This window comes from Haliotis asinina, chromosome 15, assembly GCF_037392515.1.
Source record: "Haliotis asinina isolate JCU_RB_2024 chromosome 15, JCU_Hal_asi_v2, whole genome shotgun sequence".
Taxonomy (NCBI): Eukaryota; Metazoa; Mollusca; class Gastropoda; order Lepetellida; family Haliotidae; genus Haliotis; species Haliotis asinina.
The window spans coordinates 2,885,057-2,909,813 of NC_090294.1; the positions used below are offsets into that span (position 1 = coordinate 2,885,057).

The 24,757-nt window shown below is 38.2% G+C and overlaps 2 protein-coding genes and 1 non-coding gene across 3 annotated transcripts; 2 read left to right on the plus strand and 1 right to left on the minus strand.

Moving 5' to 3' along the window:
• Nucleotides 1-2,453: 2,453 nt before the first annotated feature.
• Trnar-ccu (transfer RNA arginine (anticodon CCU)) lies at nt 2,454-2,551 on the minus strand. The gene is made up of 2 exons: nt 2,515-2,551; nt 2,454-2,489 (listed from the first exon to the last, which is right to left on the minus strand). It is a non-coding gene; the product is annotated as a tRNA-Arg (tRNA).
• A 32-nt stretch (nt 2,552-2,583) lies between these two features.
• LOC137265220 (U4/U6.U5 small nuclear ribonucleoprotein 27 kDa protein-like) lies at nt 2,584-10,711 on the plus strand. The gene is made up of 8 exons (XM_067800567.1): nt 2,584-2,687; nt 3,940-3,978; nt 4,480-4,549; nt 5,696-5,743; nt 6,157-6,230; nt 7,658-7,728; nt 8,481-8,542; nt 9,087-10,711. The coding sequence occupies exons 1-8, from the start codon at nt 2,651-2,653 to the stop codon at nt 9,139-9,141; spliced, it is 456 nt and encodes a 151-aa protein (XP_067656668.1). The 5' UTR covers nt 2,584-2,650; the 3' UTR covers nt 9,142-10,711.
• A 9,130-nt stretch (nt 10,712-19,841) lies between these two features.
• On the plus strand, nt 19,842-22,620 carry LOC137265265 (beta-1,4-galactosyltransferase galt-1-like). Its single transcript, XM_067800619.1, has 2 exons — nt 19,842-19,927; nt 20,700-22,620. Exon 2 carries the CDS (start codon nt 20,823-20,825, stop codon nt 22,308-22,310), a length of 1,488 nt encoding a protein of 495 aa, XP_067656720.1. The 5' UTR covers nt 19,842-19,927; nt 20,700-20,822; the 3' UTR covers nt 22,311-22,620.
• The last annotated feature ends 2,137 nt before the right edge of the window (nt 22,621-24,757 follow it).

The following is a 24,757-nucleotide window of genomic DNA, read 5'->3' on the forward strand; positions in this document are numbered from 1 at the left end:
CCAATATCATGTATAGGCCAGTGCAACCGGCAGTTTGTTTTTTTTGTTTGGTCATCTGGGAAATATGATATAATCTAGACAGCTCTCGAATGGCTCAGACAGATGTAGTTCAATGGTTTTAAATCATTTTAACACTTTGTCATATGAACCTTCATCTTGTTTAATGAATGAGCATTTCATGTTTCAGAAATGGAGGTGATTACTTAAGATTTTTAATCCATAGCACGAAACACATGTTACTCGTTATATGTATATATTTATCCAAATTGACTTTAATAGTGTTGTTTCTTTCATCATAACTAGACGATTCCTTTTTCAAAAGTAATGAAATTCCATATGATTGTTTATTAGATAAAGCCAACTCCTCGTCACACACTTGACATAACCCGCCTGACAATTTGTAACGTTGATGTTAAACTTTCAACTTTATGAAAGAAAAAATACGTAACTACTTTTGAGACTTTTGTATCTTCATTTAGTTTGACTAGTAAATTTTCAGTCGGGCTGGTAACTTTTAAAACTCTCCAACCTGGTTTACGACTGATCCTGAAAAGGTATTTCCTATTTCCTACACTGATCCTGATCATCTGATGGTCTTTCTTGCAATGTCCTTTTTACGTATATTCAAATAGTTCAGGAACTTTGGAGGAAATGCACTTTCTTTCAATGCCCTAAACACCTTAAATGGGGAACACATGAGTAGAGACTTAGTAGTGAAGAGATTCAGATACCCTCCTGTCTTTGTAGCCATTCCACGGAGAATCTATTACATTGTGTGCGTGCGTGCGTGCGTTAATCATTTGAGACGAACTACCACATTTTAGCGCAGCACCTCCTTTCAGGAAACGTGTGTAACGAATAGCAGAGAATAGATTATTTGGCCTGTGTGAACAACTGAGACGTGGACGAAAGACACCACTCCAATTTATCGATGCTGTTGGACATTATTTAGGGTTTTGACTCTCAAATGTGCTAGTGAAATCTGGGGTGTCATAGAAAAGACGCTAGATATATACAATCTCTTACTAAGTGATTGTGTGTATTCATTACTGATGAAAGGGCTGAACCATTAGAGGCAGAGGTAATCAGTATGTGTGTGCAGTCAGTCTAAAATGCTGTTGTAACAGGCGGTGGAAGTTATGGGATGTGGGAGTTTTGAGAGGATAACGTCTAAAGAATCGCTGTCAACTTCACAAGTGGGAATCATTTTCAATTAATTAAGACAACACCCATGGTTGAAATGTAACAGCCCCTTTTAGTGTTCCCCGCTGGGTAGACCCAGCTTGTATTGATAAAACTAGGCAGATATACCCGCCCGAAAACGCCTTTTGAGAATAGGGTTTCGCACATTTTGTTCCAGCGAATCTGTTAAAGATGAGGCACACTGGGTGTAAAAGAGTTCTCATAGGCCGCAGAACCGGGTGGTCTACATCTTCACGTTACCGAAACACGTTAATGAACAACTTTTCTTCATCTGTTGATAAGTAAATGATATGAACTGTACAAGGGGGTTAAGTTTATAGATGCATGCTATGTTTTTATTTGGAAATCTCGCAAGATGAAAGCGTTCAACTGTTGAATCTGGCTTACAGATAAATGCAGTGCTTTATGTGAATGTACATGGTCAGTGATAGTTATAATGGCCGTTATGTATAACATGTTATGTCCTTCATAAATGCTGATGTCAAGATACAAATTTTACATTTTAGGGATTTTTGTGTGGAAATTCAGTGCTTAATATGCATGACATGGTCAACATAATATCATATTTATTATTTACTATTTATTTTGTTTATCACTGTTGAACTTGTTATAAACATGCTGGATGAATATAACGTCTTGTCAAATCGATTCTTCTGGACTAAAATAATTGCTGACTTCAAGGAGTGGGGCTTCCTGTGAAAAATGTTTAAAAAATAAAGATTTGGTCTGAGAATAGAATGTGTGAAATGAAATCATATTTGGGTATTTTGTCAATTATCATGCGATAATATCACATTTGTATTGCCCTTTTCAAGATTTTTAAAACAAAAATAGCGTCCGTTTTTAATATTGCTCAGGGGTTTGGGACCTAAATCTCCTAAAGCTTCGACAGGCATATCCTAGACAGATATATTATTTTAAACATGAACAATATCATTCCTGATTATATATTTTCATTTACAAATCCAATAGTATCCGATTATACTAATTATACAGGTTATTCAACTAACCGAAATTTTGTACACAGCGTTTGTCTTGTCAGCGATATGCATTTACAATATGTGGGTTACATGCCTTAGTGCTCGGAAAACTGTGTCAACTCGTATGTCCAACTCCATTTTTCAGTATCTATTTCGAATGATCAGGTCTTGAGAAAAATATATACACTAGAAAACATCGTTTGTACCCAAAATTATACATTCAAATATAAAAGTAGACAAGTTTTGAAACTCAAAAGTTTTGACAAAAAGCACCTCCGACGGGACTCGAACCCGCAATCCCCGGCTTGCACACATTTTCACCAGTCCGGCTTAGGAGGCCGATGCCTTATCCATTAGGCCACGGAGGCTTACGAGCAACCAGGCGAAAATATCTATTTTTAAACATAAGTGTTTCCTTCCGCTAGAGGGCGCAAGATTCGCTGAACGAAACAGAGACGAAAAGCAAAATGCCAAAAGAAAGGTCTCGTTCGCCTCCCAGAAGAGGTAAATTATGGTCTTTTTCACCGCGTTTGTTGTTTCCTGTACATACACTGAATTTAGGAAGTTTTCCGTTGGTACAACACCGTGCATAAGTATCAATAAGTCGGGTTGTTTGTACCATAATGTTCTCGGTTTTGAATGTGTCCGGTTTTCGCTCACATAAAACAAGCTGCATTTCAGATGATGTCTCATTTCCGTACGCTTTGACATTGGTGTATTTTTTGGAAATGTTGGGTAGGACAGGAACATTGACTGGAGTGCAGTTTACCGGGCGCAGCACCAGCGGAGCAGTTATCTAACTATAGCGCCTCCACACCTGCACACACTGTGTACAGCTGTGAGTGGAACAGAAATGTATACCCTAACAATATGAAAATACAGAAACGTACCCTGTAGTAACCTACTAACCCTACATTGTGGTGTATGTAGTTGGCTCTGTTCATCTGATTGCGAGTGGTATTGTGCACTGTGAAAAACTTGTTCCTGTGTATGGTCGTGTCTTATGTAACGCAACCAAATGCATCTGGTATAACAGAATGACAGTTCCGCTTAACAAAAAATGCACAGCGCAGAATGGAATCGTCCTTGGGTAACTTTCTGTATTCTGACTTTGGCTAGGGTACGTTTCTGTATACATACATGCATGGGTTACTTATCTGTAGTACATCTGCCTCTCCTCCCTTCAGCGTTTAGTAAATGGATTACAGAGCCTACAGAAATTCGAAATAAATGGGATCTTATCATGCTTATGCGGACCATTTTATGCATGAAAGAAATGTTTATATAATTATCCCACAGAAGATGACACAATATCTTTAGACATGCATTCAATGGAGATAGATCTTGTGCTTCTAGATAGTATAGTTGGGACCATAACAAATACCAAATATTCGTGTTGGCTTGGTCAAAAGACATGGCTTGATATAGTTGTGTTTTTGTTGTTGGCCCTGGTTTAGGTCCGTCGTTTGACTAAATGTGACAGACCTTGAATTAAGTTCTTGTCTTTAGGGGGTGTTGTAAGTGAATGAGAAGACTTTGGGTTTTTTTGTGATATTGGAAAAAACAGTGGAACTTTGTATATTTCATTGAGTTTTATCTGAAGTTAAAAAAATGTTTTGCAGGTGATTCAGAACATGCTGAAAACAACACTTGTTACAGTTCAGAATTTGCCATGACAAACGATGTAAGAAACCCCCTCTGAGTGTTGGGGCTTGGAACCTGATTATGTGTTTACCTATCTTTACTGTATTTTCAGATCGTGAGAGACGACGATCACGTTCACGAGAGAGAAGACGTAAGTACCACTTAATGAGAATACCCCCTCGTAATACAAACCAATAATAGCGATTTGAAACTGTTAGTTGTTGTTTTGTCCTAAGTTGAATAAAATTCTGAGATTTAAATGTCCATTTGGCAAGGCAAAATTATGACAATTAGCTATCTTGCTTTCTCTTTATTTAATTTACTTTTTTGCTTGAAGTAAAATTCATCGTTTTCACCATGTTCACTGCTAACAGACTACAGTGTGACTGCTCATTTACTTGTTGTGACTAGTTGTAGTTTACTAGATAGCAGTTACCTTACAAAGAATCCAATTGATTTGCTTTGTGACCTCATCCTGATTAGATGCAACTCAGGTCATGATTCTTAAAGCAAGCATTGCGTTGTGGGTTTGTTGAACTATGAGAGTGATGACAGGTAGCATTTGCCAGTACTTCACGAAGCCGAGCTGTGATTCCAACTGCATTACACAACTAACATTAGTAACAATAAGTCTTGTATTTACCCCTGACAGATCACAGGAGGAGAAGCCGATCCCCCAGGGCCCGGCGTTCCCGATCTCACTCCCCAAGGAGGAGGTCAAGGTGAGAGCTTGCTTTAGTCATCAAGTGTAGAGGTAACAAGGCTCATGGCTCATGTCATTAAACTTGAATATATATATTTAGACTGATCATGTACACAGGAATAGTGGTGCTGTGTAAGGATGTATTTAACTGAAGGACACTATGCATGTTTTGATTCATCTGTACTCAACTTGATCATATTATTCTTTGGAGTGAAATGGTATACTGCAGTCTAGAAAGATATTGTAGCACTAATTGTTCTCCTCTATAACGGTTGGCAATTTGTCTTTTAATGTTAGGATTGTCGTGAACAGTCTAGGAGCAATCCTTCTCCCACACGAAGGATTGTAAGGTGAAGGTCATAGCATGTGATGTAAACATAAATAACAGTGTCTTACGTGAATTATTACCCTTTCTTGAACAGGGCTGCAATAAGTTCAGTGACTGTTGATCATTCTGACTGCATGTCATTATGACCCATTGTCATAGGACATTGCTCATAATTTCAGTCACTGGTTGTGTCTGATCATGCATGGGTATTAGCAAGCTTGTGTGATGTATCTGTGAACTGATGACAGCAGTGTGAACAATAAACAAACAAAATAATTTGAGAAACATGTGAACAGTGGCTGAAGTATATGAAAACATGAATGCTTTAGGCATTGTATCATGTGTTTTTCATGATATTGCTAGGATGGTGGGGTAGCCTAGTGGTATTTGCTCATCACACCAATGACCCAGGTTCCATTTCCCCACATGGGTGCAATATGTTGAAGCCCATTTCTGGTGTTCCCTGCCACATTATTGCTGGAAAATTGCTAAAAGTGGCATAAAGCCACACTCATTCATGATACAACTGGAGCAACTGAGTTTAGTTTTATGCCACACTCAGCAATATTCCAGCTATATGGCGTTGGTCTGTAAATATTTGCGTCTGGAGCAGACAATATAGAGATCAACAGCATGAGCATCGATCTGTGCAATTGGGAACCGATGACATGACTTGTGTCAACCAAGTCAGCAAGTACCACCACCTTATCCCATTAGTTGCCTTTTGCGACTAACATTGGTTACTGAAGGCCAATATTCTGACCCAGACCTTCAAGCGTTGCTGCTGGAATAACTTGGTTGTGTGTATATATTTACATTAGTTCTGTGTAATGTCAGGTCCGCATCACCAGGCAGATCAGAGAGGAGGAGTCCGTCCAGAGAAAAGTGAGTTGACATAACACACAAATGTCACTGATACTGTGTGTACTGAGGTACACAAGTCATGATCATTTATTACAAGCATATTAGATTAATACTAAGTTGTTAAAGAAATTCAAATTTAGAAGTTAATGTGTCTGTAGGTCTTCCTAGTCACTGGCTTAAATTTACTAACCTTTGGCAATGAATACCCATCAATATTAGTTTCTGAAGAGATGTTTTGAATGTTTTCCCTAAATATAGTTTTAATACTAAGCCACATACATATGAAGAATTTGTTAGAGACCCACTTTTGTATAATAGGAATATCACTGTTGAATCAAGATCAGTTAAGTAGATCAGTATATTTCCACTATGAATGCAATGGTGCTCTGACTAAGACTGATGCAGACATATGTCTCATATTTTGTGTGTTTCAGGGAAATAAGCAAGTCTTCAGACAAGCCTGTTCAGCTAAATTCATCACATGTTGCTAATAAACCCAAGTTAGACAGTGAGTATTCCAACAGGTGGTGACACCAGCATTTAGTTTACAGAACAATACCAGGCTGGAGCTGGTTCCTAATCCTTGTCTTGCGACTATGAGACTAAGTCGACTGTGTTGTCTGAGTGTCATCATGCTCCATTTGTGTATGGCATTGTTGAAATATTGATGCTGGTTCGTCTGGTCAAGACATGTTCATTGTTGATCTATTATAAGAATGACACTCAAGAATCTGTTTTTGTTAATACATTGACTGTTACATAGCATATCTGCTTGCTAGTTAACTTCAAAATCTTGAGTTCACCCTTAGCCCTCCATGTCCATATGTCTGTGCTGAGGTATAAGAGGACTGTCACATATACCATTACTTTTTTTATTTCTTTCACCTTGCCCACTAGATGTTTATAGAGTGTAAGTTTCATTGTTTTGTTACTATGCATATGGAAGACCTATGCAGTGCTAATTTTAGACCATATGCAGCGCTGAGTTTAAACCATACGCAGCGCTGATTTTAGACCATATGCAGCACTGAGTTTAGACCATATGCAGAGCTAATTTTAGACCATATGCAGAGCTAATTTTAGACCATACCTGCTGAGTCTTTCATATTGTTGTGACATGCAATGTTATTTGTTATTGTGTAGCCTCTGTACTTCAGTAATCAGCTGTTGCAAGTGTGACATCTGACAGTACTGTGGTAAAATACATGTAATGTGGTAATTGGCCTGAGAAGATATGGGTTATAATTTATCTTCAGTATCCAATGCTTGTGTTTAGAGGTGACTAACAGGATGGGGTGGTCATACTTGCTGACTTGGTCGACACATGTCATTGTATCCCAGTTGTGCAGATCAATGCTCATGTGGTTGATCAATGGATTGTCATGGTTGATCACTGGATTGTCTGGTCCAGACAAGTAGCCTTATTTACAGACAGCAGCCTTATAGCTTGAATATGTTTTAGCTATAAACGTCTCGCCATCTTCCCAAATATGGAAGACTATTTGATGAATGTCATAGGACTAATATTAGCATGTTCATATCGCAAGGTGCACAACTCATTTTTCAATATTTGGCCGTGACTGGACCATGAAAAGTAGGACTGAAATGATGAAGATGGGGCTGGACTTTGACACTTTTACCCTTGGAAGATGTTTTACGATATACAATCACACATTCATAGCGTAAAGGGAGGTAACTTGTGTGGTCTTGTCAGCCTGTGTGGCTTTATCTTTACTCTTGAAATGAAAGTGAAAACAACATGATGAAATGTCAAAAGAGACAGAAATAGGTTGTCTGGATTTTTGTTATCTGTATGAATTACCTGATAAACTGAGAGCTAAGCCAGTAATTATTTCCTGATTGTTTCATGTCAGCTTGATATAGGAATGACTACACCTTATCATGCACTTTCATCAAAATGGCCTTCACTTTCAGGACAGACAATGTCGAAAGAGGAGTCAGATATGATGAAAATAATGGGATTCTCTGGGTTTGAGACAACAAAAGTAAGTATTTTTTCATGACAAAAGGAAGTATTTTTGCGTTTGTGATGTGAATGTGTCACTCCTGTAATCTCGTAGCTGTATCAGTGTCAATTGTTGTCTCTCTGCAGTCATATCAGACTGATTCAGGGTCATTTGTATTCTGCCTGCTGTCAAATGAGACTGATTCAGGGTCGATTGTATTCTCCCTGCAGTCATGTCAGACTGATTCAGGGTCTATTGTATTCTCCCTGCAGTCATGTCAGACTGATTCAGGGTCAATTGTATTCTCCCTGCAGTCATGTCAGACTGATTCAGGGTCGATTGTATTCTCCCAGCAGTCATATCAGACTGATTCAGGGTCGATTGTATTCTCCCAGCAGTCATGTCAGACTGATTCAGGGTATATCAGACTGATTCAGGGTCGATTGTATTCTCCCTGCAGTCATCTCAGACTGATTCAGGGTCGATTGTATTCTCCCTGCCGTCATATTAGACTGATTCAGAATCAGATGTCTTGATGCGATTGGTTCACCAGACATGCTTGTCATGAGAGGTTACTAAGAGTATCATGTGGTCAGGCTCAGTGTCATTGAATCCCAGTGGCTTATATCGATGCTCATGCTGCTGATCACAAGATTGTCTGGTCCAAACCCTGTTATTTACAGACCATCACCTTGAGGCTGGAATATGGCTGAGTTTTACATGTAATAACAAAACAAAACAGACACAATGTCCCAAAGTTTACTGTTGCCATGTGTGTTTTTGTGTTTCAGAACAAGAAGGTTGAAGGCAATGATATTTATGTGACTAACCTGCAGAGGAAGAGAAGATACAGGTCAGTAAATGTTTAACTGAGGGAACTCCAGGCTGATACATTGCTCTCTCTTGCAGTACGTATGACTTGTCAACACTGGAAGCTGTGCAAACTCGCTCGCTCCCTCCCTCTGTCCCTCACTCACTCACTCATTCACTCACTCACCAGATGTCTTATTCTACCCAGTACACTCTAAACAATCAGTTATGTGTATCACTGAAAGACAGTTACACATCTCCATCAATAGGGGTGCGTGGATGTGTATGGTTTTGTGCCGCTTTTAGCAATATTTCACTAAAAAATGACTTCACACAATGGGCCCATGTAGGGAATCAAACCCTAGTCTTCACAGTGACAAACCAATGCTCTAACCCCAGGGCACAACCACCAGCCCTCATCAATGGGAGAGATCAATGATTAATGAGCATTTCAAATTCTTCAAGTTAACTTGTTTGTTCATAACAGTAAAATGTATGAAAACAATATCTTGCCAGTGACTTTTTGTTGCCTCTGTGACATTAATGCATACAGTGTAAGTAATTGTTTGTTTTTATGTGTATTTCAGACAGTACATGAACAGGCGAGGAGGGTTCAACCGGCCGCTGGACTTCATCGCGTGAATGTTGACTCTGTATTGGCCAGTGAATGAGTGACTGCACATCAGTACTAACTCTTAGTCTGTATTGTATGCTTGGGTTAAAAAATCCCATCACCCAATGCATGGGACAAGTCAGTTTTCATTTTGGGTAATCAAATAATGGTATCTTTCTGCGTACGGTTTCAAACTGCAGATAAATTTGGATTTCATTTCATATCTGCTCAAAATGTAGCTATTGAATTTCACAATGATAATGAAGTATGGTTATCTTTTTTAGCTATTTATCGCTTCTCAATAAATAGTCCATTAACATTTACACCAAATACCATGTTAATTTATTCTTTCATAATTACAGCATCATGCTTATGTCATGACAAGCTACCTTCTTAAAGTCACATGGCCAGTGGCAAGTGGCTTTTAAAAACAAAATTGAACCCCTGTTGTATGTCATCATGCAGATATGTCTGCCTTTCCAGTGTGGGCAGTCTCATTTTAGTATTTTGAAGCAGATTCTGCTAGTACCATGTAGTGAAGCATATACCAAGTTTTTCTGACCACTGATACTGACCTGGCTACAGACACTGCTCTCAATTGAGTTAACATCTAATTACTTAATGAGTACTCTTTTTCACCACATGTAAAGGGTAAATTTGGGAAGTTTAGAAGATAAAATTAACCCGAACAATGTTTTCTGTCCCTGAAAGCTAAACATTCTAATAGTGATCAGTATTCTCCTACCTTATTTCAAACTGCCTCATGTCTTGCATCTGTTTGTTCTTAAATAGCCATGCATAGACTCTGATAGATCTTCTCACATCTGTACCAGCATGTCGTCATTGTGACAGTCCATTTTGTTCAATACAACATAGGATGTGGACATCCAGACTATGATGTACATGTTGATATCATCCGTTGATGATGCCGCTCTATTTACATTCAGGGTTTGTCCTTGCTCTTCTCCATGTTCTTGGATCTGATATTGGTTTGGGTGGGGACGGTGCACCCTGAAGCAAAGGTGAAATTTTGTGCATGTTTTTAACACTAACTTTTGCAATAAAGCAAGGTTATTAATAGTTTCAGCATTATATTTACAGAAATATGTAAATGTAAAGGTTGTCATAGGAATATTCATAAGTAGTCTATTCTTACGTTTCTCCTATAAATAATTTTTCAGGGATGGGTGAATTCTGTTATCATTGTGTATGTTGTAGTGTGTGAAAGTTGAAAGTGATTTGTGTATTACAGGGAGATAACTCCGTGTTCATGATGTCAAGTAGTCAGTGTTTCAATATCGTCAATTTTTTATCATCAGTTTTTAAAACAGATATTTCGAATGATCCATCAACAGTGTTGTGAGGGGCAAAATTAGAAACAGGCCTTTTCAATACAATGCACACTTGTCATTGTCATGTTTTAACTGTTTGTAATCTTAAATTGTCAGGTCTCTCACTGAATCCCAAAATGATAGGAAAGACTGGTTGATGCATGATGACTAGATGTTCATGGTGTTATCATGTCCGTGTGTGTAATGCACACTTTTATAAACACAGCAATTCTTTCCATATGTGAATAAATACATAGCTGTCTGAAAAGTCTTTGTTTGTATTTTATCCAAGAAATTTGCTGCCCAATACTTCCCATGTACCTGTCCCCCCTGTTTCCCGATGTAGGCACATCCTTCCAGCCTTTGAGGTTGATCATACTATCAGCTACTGGTTTACCTGTGCGAGACTGACTTATTTCCCGCCTGATGCATATCTGCCAACTCTCACGCATTTGGCTAGAGACTCACGCTTTCACGACAAATCTGATAAATCTCATGTCTAACTGGGTTCATATGAAAGTAACAATCAGTTAACAATCACACAGGGTATTGCCATGTGCGACCTAAAACTAGTCTCACTTGAAAATCACACAATCAGGTGAGAATGCACAGAAACGTTTCCGAGTAATTTGAATCAAATACTGGTTGAAGCTGTCCTGTTATTTATATGTTAGTATGTGGGCAGAGTTTGTGCTATCTGTTTCCTCACAGTACCGGATGGGATTTCACGTATTCTCGCACTCCGTCAGGATGACGAAGTGTTGAACTGCCCCACTGTTACACTTGGACCTGCTTCGATTGCATTTTATGCCCACATGTTTTTTACGTGTTTCTCTACGTTAGTGTAATTGCCCACGGCTTTAATTCCACCGGAGTTGGTTCCATCCGGATGCAATGTATCGTTGAAACGTTTTCAAAGTAAAAACTGTTCTATGAAAAAGATTCTCCTACCGTAATGCACAGCAAAACATAAGTTTCACCTTTGACATAACTTATTAAATACTCATCTCATCCCGTGCAAATTCCCGAAAGATGCCCGTAAAACATCCTCGCTAAATACAGGAAATCATTGCCAGTTGTCTGTAAAATGAGTGTGGTCTGTCAAACCAATCACTGAATGTCGAAGATGAAAAAAATAATTTTTTAATCCGATCCGATCCTATCATTTACTTTCTTATATATCCATCTAGAAATTTGCCTGCCACAGTCTACGTTTGTAGTGATCCAACCTGATATATTTACAAGGCATATTCACAAATGAATCCTCTGATAACCGAGAAGCCGGTGGTATATTTCCACATTAAGAGTTAACATAGCGTTGGTACGTTACACTTTACTGCCGTTTGACTGGACTGAAACAATCACGTGACCCTCATATTTGAGGGTTTGCCTATTTAATACATGAGATGAATCAGGTCCGTGTAACACCGATTACAGATGGCATGCAAGTAAAGCCATGTTATAGCACACTGGGTACAGATTACAGTTTGCCTCACAACACAGACGCATCAACAACATGTGTATCTTTGGAGAGAAATATACTGGACAGAAATAGGGATAAATGTAAATTTTGAATTTATGAATAATGATCTATTTATTAATTGACGCACTGATAAAATATTAATCATAAAAATACTAATGTCACCCAGCGTCATGGAAGGATCTACAGGTCGTGGTTCGAATTCCATCATATACAATATACCATATACCATATACATGTATATAAACTCCTCTGCCATGCTAAACTGACTCAGTAATGTTCTTACATGATTTCATATACGTACATTGCTTTTTCTATTACTATTTCTTCATCTATCTATCCCAATCCAGATTCATCCTGTGAACCTCCAGGGAGGGGCGTCATATCATTTCTGAAGTAAAGTAGATCCAACAAAGTGAGCCTCAGTCATGTTATGTAGATACTGTTTCTGTCAAAAACAATTCGTGACGTCATGAACAAGGGATGATCTGTCATTCTGAGTGATTGTCAAATTCCCAATGACGTAACATATCAGCGAGAAAACCACTCCACCCACAAATACGACTGTAAACATCTTTGTCATATATGGATATACCATATGTGTTCTTAATGCCCTATACATTTTCTCAGCACACTTGGCAGTCAGTGTTAATGTTTGTTTTTTTTTGTTTGTTTTTTTTTTCTTTTATTGAAACATATTTTATTCATAATGAAAAGGGTTGGGCACAAATTTTAAACTTACAAAAGCCCCTGCCCTTTCAAAGAAGTGACATGATGTGGCATTATTTCATATTCAAATGAATCACAATTAAGTGTACTCATCATGTGTCTTAATCTTGCGTGGAAAACATTTAAACATAATGTTTAGGTTCACTATTTTCTTTCACGTGAATAAAAGATTTAAATAACGCAACAGAGCAATTTCTAACAGCTAAGGGAATATTTTTCCACTGTTTAACTGCTAGTGGAATAGCTGATGATACTGAGTCTTGTGCATGGTTGGCTGAAATTATTGGAGTTTCTTAACTAATATAGTTTCTCCGTTTTCCTAGTATACAGGTAGGGAATAAACCTTGAAGAAAAAACGATGTTGTTTGTTTAGTGCTCCAATCATTTTAGACGTCTTTTTGCCGAGAAGGTTAACCCTAAATGTTTATGAAAATCTGCTGTTTCTGTATTGCAGCAATCGAAATTCAAATTAATGTTTTTTCGATCATCTTTCAAAGTAAATACCATAGCTTCAGTTGTTTTCTTGTGTTATTATTTGAACTACTCCATTTCAATGTGTAGGTAACAAGTAGTACTTTATCTGTTCACCGAACCGTGAATGCTGTTTTCTAAGGCGTCTGGGAACTGCCTGTCTGCGTAATGGGAGGACACCGACCAGGCTAGCACGCCAGCCTTGACAATAGTTGAACTTCGACTTAAATTGTTAATCTATGCACATGCTGGTTTAGCTGCTGTTACCAAAGGCTAAAGGTTAGTGCTGCTTCATCCCCATGAGTTCAGTGTGGTGGTAAAACTACCAGATGAACTCATCACAGGATATGATGCGAGCCTTGTGTTGCTGCTGAATGTCCCCTGTCACACCCGGAGCTTAGGTTCTGAACTTGGGACCTCACCGTGTGGCTTCACATGGTGGACCATGGACCTGACCTGTGAACCCAATTCAGACTGCTGGTACAGACTGATGTGTGTGTCTCCCAGCATACAAATAATTATCAGCAAATAAAGGTACATTTACAGTATGAATAACTGGCTGGTTTAATACTGAATTGATTCACAAGCAGTCAATACGAGAATGATATAGTCCGTCACTGAAGTACTCCGATCTCGGGTATCTCGAATAGCTTCCTTCCCTCGAATACAATCAGTGGAAGCCGTTTTGAATGAAACTGGCTAAGTCAGAAAGCTCTCTTTCCCAATGAAGTGAAAACTATTGTGGTTAGATGGTATAGAAACCCAAACATGTCGCGCAGAGATTTTAAATTCTTCTCAGGGTATCAAGTATCGCGTACTCAAATCTGAACTTATGGATGGATGATATACAGAAATTATATCAACATTTTGGTAATAGACATATACAGGTTGATATAGGTGATTGGTAGGTATATAGGAAGATTAAAATTTATCCAAGTACTGGGAAAAGAGGGCCCCATTTATGACTGAAATGATCTATTTTATTAGTTTTTTGGCATATATGTTTCTCAACAAAGAATATTTCTTTTAGGGTTTTTGTAAATGAAGTCATATCAGGATGTATATTCTTAATACTACATATGTAAATGTGTCTTTTGGCTGCAAGGGTGATGTGGTTTAGTAATGTATTTCGGTTTAGAGTACCAAACCAAACCATATGTTTTGTAAAGTGAAATGGATGAGGGAATGAATTGTTGAGCCAAATTTGTAATTTTCTCCAAAATGTTTGGGTCACTTGGCATTCCCAATACACATGACAAACAGTCTCATTTATATCCTTGCAGAAACAGCATGTACTACTATCAACTTTCTTCATTTTAAGCAATTCTCTTTTAGTATAAATAGCACCTTGTAGAAATCTATATTGAAAATCTATGAGTTTTGTGTCTTGCAAATCTTTTCTGTATCCTGTGAATATTTTTTCCCAGTCAAAGTCTGTTTTTGGGAAAAAACGCTGCCACTTTTTACAAACATTTTGGTATATATCATTGGAAATAAGTTTATCATAAAAAGTTCTGCATCCTTTAGATGTTTTTATGAGACAAGTCTGGCAATGGTTAATATTTAAATCCCAGACTGGTATTGAATGACATTGATTTAGAGTATTTTTCCAAGAATCTGGAAATGTGTGTAGTAAATATCTATAATCTAAAAAAGTACCTTGGATATCATATACTTCTTTTAAAGATTCCAATGACAATAGTCCATTTTCGTCACAAATATCCCTAATATTAATAACCCCTTTATCTGCCCAATTCTTTATATAGTTTAATGAATTTTTGAAATTGTGATTAAACCATAATGGTTGTGATAGAATTTCATTGATGTTATTTGGGTCAATATAATGTTTTTGGTGAAATAGTTGCCATGCTTTCAGTGCATCCTGCCAAAAAGGGTTTTCAATCTTAATGTAGGCCTCAGAATTTGCTCCTAAATTAAATATGTCTTTGAAAGGTATGTTGCATGGATTTTCCTTATCACCTTTTCCGAAGTATCGTCGCAACGTGGATAATTTCAAAGCGTCTATAAATGTTTTAATATCGATCATTCTCAAACCTCCTTCTTTATAGTTATTTTTTATTATATTCCTCTTTATTTTGTCATTCTTGTCATTCCAAACAAATTTAAAAAGCATTTTTTCAATAGAAGTAATACAATCTGCTGGTGGGTTGGGCAGGGAATTGAAAATATGAACCAATTTGGAGATTGCTAGAGTTTTTATTACTGTTATTTTACCAATAAGTGTTAAATTTCTCTTTCTCCAAGATGCTAGGAGTCTATTAATTTCTTCAAGTCTTTTCCTAGTGTTGATTACCCATAGATCTTCAAGATCTGGTGTAAATTTGATACCTAGTACATCAAATTCACCAACTACCCATTCAACTTTTAGATCATGACATATCATATCAGTAGATTTAGCTTTTGATCCAATCCATATTGCTTTTGATTTATCCACATTAATTTTCAAACCTGACATCTTGTAAAAAGTATTAACTGTGTCTATTGCAGAGTACAAACTCTCTTCAGTTCCATTCAGAAATAGTTCAGTATCATCGGCATATTGATTCAGTTTATATTCATTATCATAAATAACTATACCTTTGATATTTTCATTATGTCTTATCATGCAACCAAGAATCTCAGCTACAAAGAGGAAAAGATATGGGGATAAAGGGTCTCCTTGTCTACAGCCCCTTTCATTTGAAAAAAACTCAGATAAGTTACCATGCTGGATGACACAAGATGTTGTTTCGTAAGTTAGTGTATTTATCCATCCTATCAGTTTGGGGCCAAATTTGAATTTATGGAGGACTAGATTGATAAAATCTTTTGAAACAGAATCAAAAGCTTTTTCAAAATCAATAAGGATTAGCAAACCAGGGATGTTCTGTTTCTTTGTTTCGAACATAATATCATATAATAATCTTGTATTTTCACTAATTGTCCTCCCTGGTATGAAACCAGTTTGGTTAGAATGAATGAGTTCGTCTAGGGTAGTTTTTAATCTGTGTGCTATACAGGAGCTGATAATTTTGTAAATAGCATTCAGTAAAGTGATCGGTCTCCAGTTTTTAAGTAATGTTCTATCTTTATTGGTTTTTGGAATACAGGTAATAACACCTCTTTTCCAATTCACAGACATTTCATTCTTGGCTAATACATCTCTAATGAATCTATAGATCCATGTTTTTAATTCTTTCCAAAAAAATTTAAAGAAATCAATAGGAAAACCATTAATCCCTGGACTTTTATTATTCTTCATTCTGTGCACAGTATTACTAATTTCATCTAAACTGATTTCTCTTTCAAGATAGTCCCTCTGTGTTTGGTTTAAGATTGGAGTATTAATATCCTTCAAACAATTTTCATCCTCATATTGTTTGTGAGAGGCATACAGATTTTTGTAAAATAATTTTAGTTCTTTCAGTATTGACTTGCTGTCAGTAATTTCACTATTATCATTAGTTACTAACTTGTTGATTGATCTTTGGGTGAACGTTCTATTTTCCAGGTGACAGAAATATTTTGAAGGTTTTTCACCTTCTTCATACCAAAGAAGTCGGTTTCGAATTTGTATTCCTTTCATTTCCTCATTTTTAATTTCTTCCATTTCTTTCTTATATTTTGATAGTTCACTCAAAAGTTCTTCATCTATGTTTTGAAAGTTTTTTCTTATAGTATCTTCAACCTGTTTTATTTTAAGTTCTAACTGTTCTGTATTTTTTGCTTTTGTTTTCTTCAAGTAGGATGAGAAAGATATAGTCTTTCCTCGAATTTTCATTAGTAACGTTTCCAGAAATAAAGAGTTAGAAATAGTAAGTATAATATTTTCGGTGTTATTAAGATCATCCAATTTTTCTGTTGCATATTCCTGAACTGTGTCGTTCAAAATAGATCTGACTAAGTTTCCATATTCAGGATTTAACAGCAATGAAGTGTTAAACTTCCAATATCCATGTCCTCGTTCCTGGCCTAAAGTGTTGGAAAAGGTTAATGTAATTGTTGAGTGATCACTTTTATAGCCTGGCAAAATATCTGAGTCTAGAGTTATGTCAAATATATCCTCTGATACAATAAAGAAATCCAGTCTGGCTTGTTGTCTTGGATTTTTTTTCCACCAGGTGTATTTTCTGCATTTATCATTCATATTCCTCCAAACATCAACAAGATTATAAGATTCAATAAATTCTAAAACAGTATTTCTTGAGATAGGGTTGTTTACATGTTTATAATTCTCAAGATCAATTGTTGGATCAATCACCAAATTCCAGTCTCCAACTATTATCAGAGAATAGTGTTAATGTTTTGCCCTACTGCCAACATTCATTTACATTTGTATCAACTCCGTTTTCAACAAACCCGTGAAGGGCTGGGGTAGAATAGGCCTTCAGCGACCCGTGCTTGCCATAAAAGGCGACTATCCTTGTAGTAAGAGGCGACTAACGGGATCGGGTGGTCAGGCTCGCTGACTTGGTTGACACATGTTAGATATCCGGCCCCAAGGGCACAATCTTTAGGCGCTGGAAGGATAATAGTTTCGCGACTTGTTTCAACGGGTACCCATTTCTGACGGGTGAACAGAATCATTTATGAAGAAACTCGTTTGTATAAGGTGAGACCACATGTATGTGCTTCGTTGTATATCATTGTATATCAAAAGCAACTACCTTTTGTGACGTGTTCGGGTGTTTTATTTCACTTAACAACTGCCGTGCATTTGCACGTCTTTGTTGAGCACGTGAAATTATATTACTAGTTGATAGTGTTTTAAACACCCATACTAAAGATGTTATCATCTTCTCTTGCATTTACGTACCGTGTCATCATTGAGCGTTATGGATCTTGTGCCATCTGGTATTCACCATGGCCAAATCCTGTTGTAAACACGGCTGGTGTTATGTTTACATGCGAGAATGTTTTGACGACCCATAATGTACTGGTATACAACACTGATACGGCAATCTTGTTCTTAAATATTGATTACGCGTCGTTAAAGGAATGAAGGATTTGATATGAAATGGAATCTATTATTTCTTCAGATATCAGAGTGTGAGTAGTTTTGATTTTTAAAAAAATCAACAAAGGCTCGTCAAGTTACGGATCAATCAAATTGTTCTCTTGCGCTCGTAAATGTCATACAAGGGCACGTATCGATGACAAACATCGAATGCTTGAAATGACGCCAGTTGTTTCAAATTCTCGACAAACGGAAATAACAAAAGACATGGAAACCCGAAAAAAAAAACAGTTTGATGACACATCAATATCAGATCACTAGACATGTCCGAACTATCACATTCCTATAACGACATATATGTTTTTCACTGTCATATTTATTAATTAGACATTTCTGCTCAAAACAGTTGTAGATTTCCGTGTATGAGCATGTGTTTGTTTGGTTAACGCTGTTGTCAGCAATAAAACAGCGGTATGACGCAGGCCTAGAGATCTCAATCTGAACCAGATAATACTGTGATTGGCGTAATGCGATACAATGACAGAGAACGTACTTCTGAATCACTGTCAATCATTAACGTCATCATCCCTCCCACGGCTGGCACCCATCTCCCATCTGAAACAAGGCTAGCCCACTTGTTTATCTGAAAATATTCGGGAATGTATGTTACAAGTCAAAGAACTGCATTTGACATCATTTTTGTCACTGATGCATCCAGTTTGGCAATCTCCTCCGCATGTCCACAATAAAGCCATGTGAAAGCTTTACTGAGGTCTAGAATGTTGCGACCTTGCTCCAGTAACTGTTGGGCATAGTCACGTAACGCTCATGGTGAAAGGAATATGTGCCTCATAGGGGGTGAAATGTAAACGCTTAATGGTTAAAGCGTTCGCTCGTCACCCGGGTTCAACTCCCTACTTGGGTACAATGTGTGAAGCCCATTTCTGGTGCATTGCTAAAAGCGTCGTAAAACTAAGCTCAGTTACTCATTTAGAGTCTGGTCTTTTGGTGGTACATTTATAGTCTGGTCTTTTGGTGGTACATTTATAGTCTGGTCTTTTGGTGGTACATTTATAGTCTGGTCTTTGGTGGTACATTTATAGTCTGGTCTTTTGGTGGTACATTTATAGTCCGGTCTTTGGTGGTACATTTATAGTCTGGTCTTTTGGTGGTACATTTATAGTCTGGTCTTTGGTGGTACATTTATAGTCTGGTCTTTGGTGGTACATTTATAGTCTGGTCTTTTGGTGGTACATTTATAGTCCGGTCTTTGGTGGTACATTATAGTCTGGTCTTTTGGTGGTACATTTATAGTCTGGTCTTTTGGTGATACATTTGCTGCCCACATCAGTATCTCTCTCTGTACATGGAGTTTATAAAACAATCTCTATTGAAAATAATCCATTGTGCAGTTTCGACCACATCGTGAGCACGTTTTTAACAGTCATAACAGGTGTTCGCAAAAATCGTTTCTTTCTTTCTGAAACGGGGATTCAGAAAAAAGCATATCACTGAAAACAATAAACAGAAAAAAGGTGTTCACAACAAGGCTCAATACAACTCCAATAAGTCCACTTAAGCATTAACTTTAACGCTGGGTCACACGATTTGGTCTCTGATTCCACTAACGATACTTTACCTGTAGCTGAGGAGGTTCGCGAAGGAGCACGGAGGGTCAGTTGTCAATACCCCACGTGTCAGGGTCGTCACGTGACCACAGATGTGATTCCAATCGATGCCAGCACAACGAAGACTTACTCCATTGAGGAACAATCACTGTGGTGATCACAGGAAACAGGTACATGTGGCGTTACGGATTGGCATCAAGTTCGACATCGGACGGAAAGGTGAGACAGATAACCGCCCTAATCTGGTTAACACCGGTGACGTTTGACATGTTGCAGAGGCTGGAGTTATGTTTCACAGTGTTTCTGTATGAGAGATTTAGCACCGACTGAAATTATCCTAACGGGACGTGTAGTGCAGAGTATCTGGATGAGCTGGGATAATATTTACACTAGTCAGTGTCGATCCACTGTTTTCAGATACGATAACATACGAGGATCTGTTAATATTCAGAATGGGCCTGTAGACTAAGTAAGTGTGCTCTTTTCTCTGTGGTAAAAGTGGTATTGGAAGATTCACAACACTTGTTAAATGTACAGCTTGAGACAAATGGGTGGGGTGGAAGTTGAACAGAAAATTACCTCGAAGCAAATTCAAACAGTTATTTGAATTATAGAAAAACAAACTAGACATTCATCACTTTGTGCAAACGTGTACGTGTAAATATCTCAACATACCGGTGAGCGTGTTTAACTAAAAATCGAGTCTATTCAGTATCAATATACATGACGTCTATGTTCTGTTGTCGACATAGAATATTATCATACTTGGGGGCCATTGAAACTCAACAATCTCGCCAACTTTGATTCGTCATACAAGGATGTTGGGGACATATGCTCCTCAGACCAAACAGCTATGTGCATACATTACATCAGACACAACACTTTGTTCTCGTATTATTCATACATAAAATTCAGGGACTAATGTTTAAAGTACTGACCGTGTTCCAACTCAGTACATCCATGATTTTTATAGATGTTTCTGTTCGTTCAGTGTTCCGTGACCGGATCGGCCCAGACTGAGTTATAACAAGACATGGAGGGGTCCACGTGCCCGGCTATATCTGCAAGACGTGTGCTGTCAACATAAACAGAGGCGCTTCAGGTCGGACGCAGCATGTCGCGGATGAAGAGGTTCATCCTGTTGTTTCTCTGCGCCTACACAACAACGACGTTCATATTTTTATGTCTGGTCGAAGAAAATCAAAACTACATTGAAATGTTTGGGAGGGGCGATGTGAAAGTGTCCCCCACAATTTCGTCTGTGGTAAGGACTCTTCGTGACAGCGACATGAGGCAGATTCTATCTCACCCACCCAGAACCACAGTCAGCAGGACAACCAGGCTTGTACGGAATATACCCCCACCAGGTAATGACAGCAGTCAAACCAAAACAAAGTTTGGTATATCCAGCCCTGTTATGTATACCTGCAAGGACGATGTTAAGTATAGCGGAGGGCTAGAGTATGTGTATGTGAAGCTGACGAACAACATAGTACTATATTCCGCTTATTATGACGCAAGGGAAGATATACCCTATGTCAGAATCATAGCTGCTGTTGCAAGACATGCGAAAAACTCAACGTTGTTGTGGTGTCACTTTGACCCAGGAGAGTCATTGGATACGAACATCTCGCTCGTGACGCAGGGCACGTATTATCAAATGTGTGAAAATCATAACCGGGAGATAGGTGGCTGGATTATATCGTGTCAGGTGCCCAGGTGGTATGTGAACAAGGGGAGATCACCATGTGTTGTTAGCGTCTCTCTGTCACCAACAGAGTCCACAACAAATAGCGCTCAGATGTCAATATTGACAACAGAGAAATCAGCGCAGGAAGCTCAGGTTGATTTTGCCGTGTGTGTACCGCCCCTATTTGGTAAAATACGCAAGGATGAGATTGTTCAATTTGTAGAACTTACTCGACTATTGGGAGCAAACCATTTTGTGTTTTATGTGTATGACGTTAAGGCAAACGTTAAGGAGGTCTTGAAGTATTACGAGTCTCTGGGAATAGCAACAGTCCTCAAGTGGGACGTGCCATCGAAGAACGTAAGATCGATATGGTATTATGGTCAATCTTTGGCAATCAATGACTGCCTCTACAGACACATGGCCACTGTCCAGTATTTGATATTCAACGACGTGGACGAATTTCTCATACCACATGCGCCGAACACACGGACTTGGCGAGACATCGTGACGACACAAAATAAGCTTACCAACAGATGCGCATTGACCTTTAAGAGCACTTTCTTTGATCTGGCCTTCAGAAACAGCTTGGACTTTGCTGTGAGAAACGTAAGTGTTCTGGACATAACATCACGAGCTGTGTTTTATAGTGACTTTCGTAATAAGGTCATGGTGGAGCCGAGCAAGGTGTTCGAGATGGGCATACACCACGTCAGTCGACCTTGGCCGGATGTCGCCAATTACAGCGTCGTCAATGTGTCTCCCGAGGAGGCATATATCCACCACTACCGTCCGTGTAAGACGTTCTCAATGAACTGCTTTCAGGGAACAATTGACACGACCCTCGTGGACAAATACGGAGAGGAATTCTTCATTAAATATAATCGAACAATGAACATTACTCCGAATTAATTTCCATCACATGTTTAAGAATTTTCAGGTGCCATCACAGTATCTTCAAAATCATATACCGCGTAATTGAAAATAAGGCGCCTATTGTATATTACCTATGTTTTCCGTTGGATTCTTGTCACAAAATATCTACTGTCCTATATATGTTAGGGCATTACCAGCTGGATGTGGAAAATGTTAGTGTGTGTCAGTGAGTGCGTGTGTGAGTCTGACACTTTTCTTATAACTCCGCGTATCAGTTTGATGTGACAGAAAACACACGGAAGTAACTCTGTGATACTAAGTTAAATTAAATATACACATGGAAAAAGTCTTGCAACACTTTGTATCAGTATGTGATCAATACATGACAAAATAACTTACCCAAATCTGAATTCAACTTACTATCTGGACAAACTGGCCTTTAAGGAATAATTAAATGAAATATCTAAAAGCAAAAAGAACATGAAACTGCAGTCTATTCATTTTGTAGTGGAGATAACCATTATTGTATGACGTTAATAAGAGAGGTAATTTTAAAGATTCTGGGACACAATTCTCAAGAAATCACATGAATATCCATACACGAGAACTTAGATCCGACCAGTGGACTCTTCCCCATGACCTCAGCGACCCGTGAGGGTTCGGGTTAGAATATTGGCCTTCAGTAACCCATGCTTCTATGAGAGGCGGCTAACGGGATCAGGAGGTCAGGTTCGCTGACTTTGTTGACATATGTCATTGTATCCCACTTGCACAGATCGATGTTCATACTGTTGAGCACTGGATTGTAGGGTCCTGACTCGATTATTTACAGACCGTCGTCATATAGCTAGAATATTGCTGAGTGCGGCGTAAAACTCAAATTCTAGAGGCGTCAAGCTTAATCTCACCCTGATCCTGTTGCTTTGTGCCCTGGAGTTACCAATGGACGCCCGATAGGTCGTCTTGCTCAATACATGGCCGATATTTCATGACGATTTCAGACAACTCGTTTGGACAAATGACAATGTGTAAACCACCATCTGTTTAATGCGAAACTTGACGTGAACGGATGAAGTATTGTGATTCCGAGAAACGTTTTATCCTCCCAAGGAAATATCAAGGAAATCGACGATTTTCAAGATTATCAAGCTGTAAGAACAACTTCTGAAACCCCATGTTTGCTTAGTGACGAGTAACCGTATTCCACGTCGCTCGACTGTGTTTCAACACGTCCGCATCACAATTTGATGTATGGTGCGCCCGAAGGGAGAGGTTATTGACTTTGATCACACATCATTTTTGGTCGCCTCTCACGACAAGCATAGATATCTAGGACCAAGGACGTAGAGGCTCTGTTACGACGTAAATTGAAATCAAAACGTAAATTGTAAAACTTGCGGCAAAGTGTAATAACCCTCGACGTGAAAACGTTAATTATAATAAAAATTGCCGTAAATTGTGAAAAACTGAAATTATGATAAAAATTATCCTAAATTGTAATACGCAAACTGTAATAATAACTGATATAAATTGTGATAATTTAAGTTGGGGTAAAATGTAATAAATATTCACGTAAAATGTTGTAACATTTTAATCACTCGGAAATACGCGTGTGCTCGTTTTCCTTGCATGTCATCATCGCATAAGATGTTGGGGCGAAGTCTGCATATAGTGGTCATCACAGTACTGAGACAGCACTAGTGAAGGTCCTCAGTGATGTAAGGCGTGGTGTTGATGAGCACAAAGTTTTCGAGCAGTGCCTTTGATACCATCGGCCATGACAAACTCATCCATCGTCTCAAGTGTGATTTAGATATATCCGTTTAAATCCCGCCTCTGTACATGTTTGGATATTAAAACCTCAACAGATATTTGCCCCAAAACATAAAATATTCTTGCCTTAGGGTAAACTGGTTTTCGTCAGATACGTTATGCACAATCACGGTCGTAGAACACAGATTGCGCAAAATACATAATAATCTAGTTGTTATTTGCATAGAACAATTATGTGTCTCTCATAGGAAAAGACCAGTTGTAAACTTTGACATGAATACAGTATTCACATTTATGTAGAAGTATTGATATCAGTATCAGATACGTTTTCGTCAGTTCCGTTACAATAACCAAAGCACAATCAGCAAAACATCGGTGATTAACATTGGCTCATATAATCTGAATGCTACGGGTTGCCATGTGTTTCTGTCTCTACTTCCTGATTTCCACTCATGGCAGCATCACACATGCTTTGATGTTGGCAAAACTCCACTGATTCAAATTTGGTCAGTAGCAACTGTCATCTGACAGTAAATGATATTTGAGCTTATATTCCAAATAAAGATGTTAAATTACATGACTTGATATATTATTATATTAAAAGTGATCATGAAAAGTAATTTAGAGTTGTCCATTCAGACCACCCGAGCACATTTATAAGCATAACGTATTTGATGATGGCATAACGTATTTGATGATGACAAATGGTA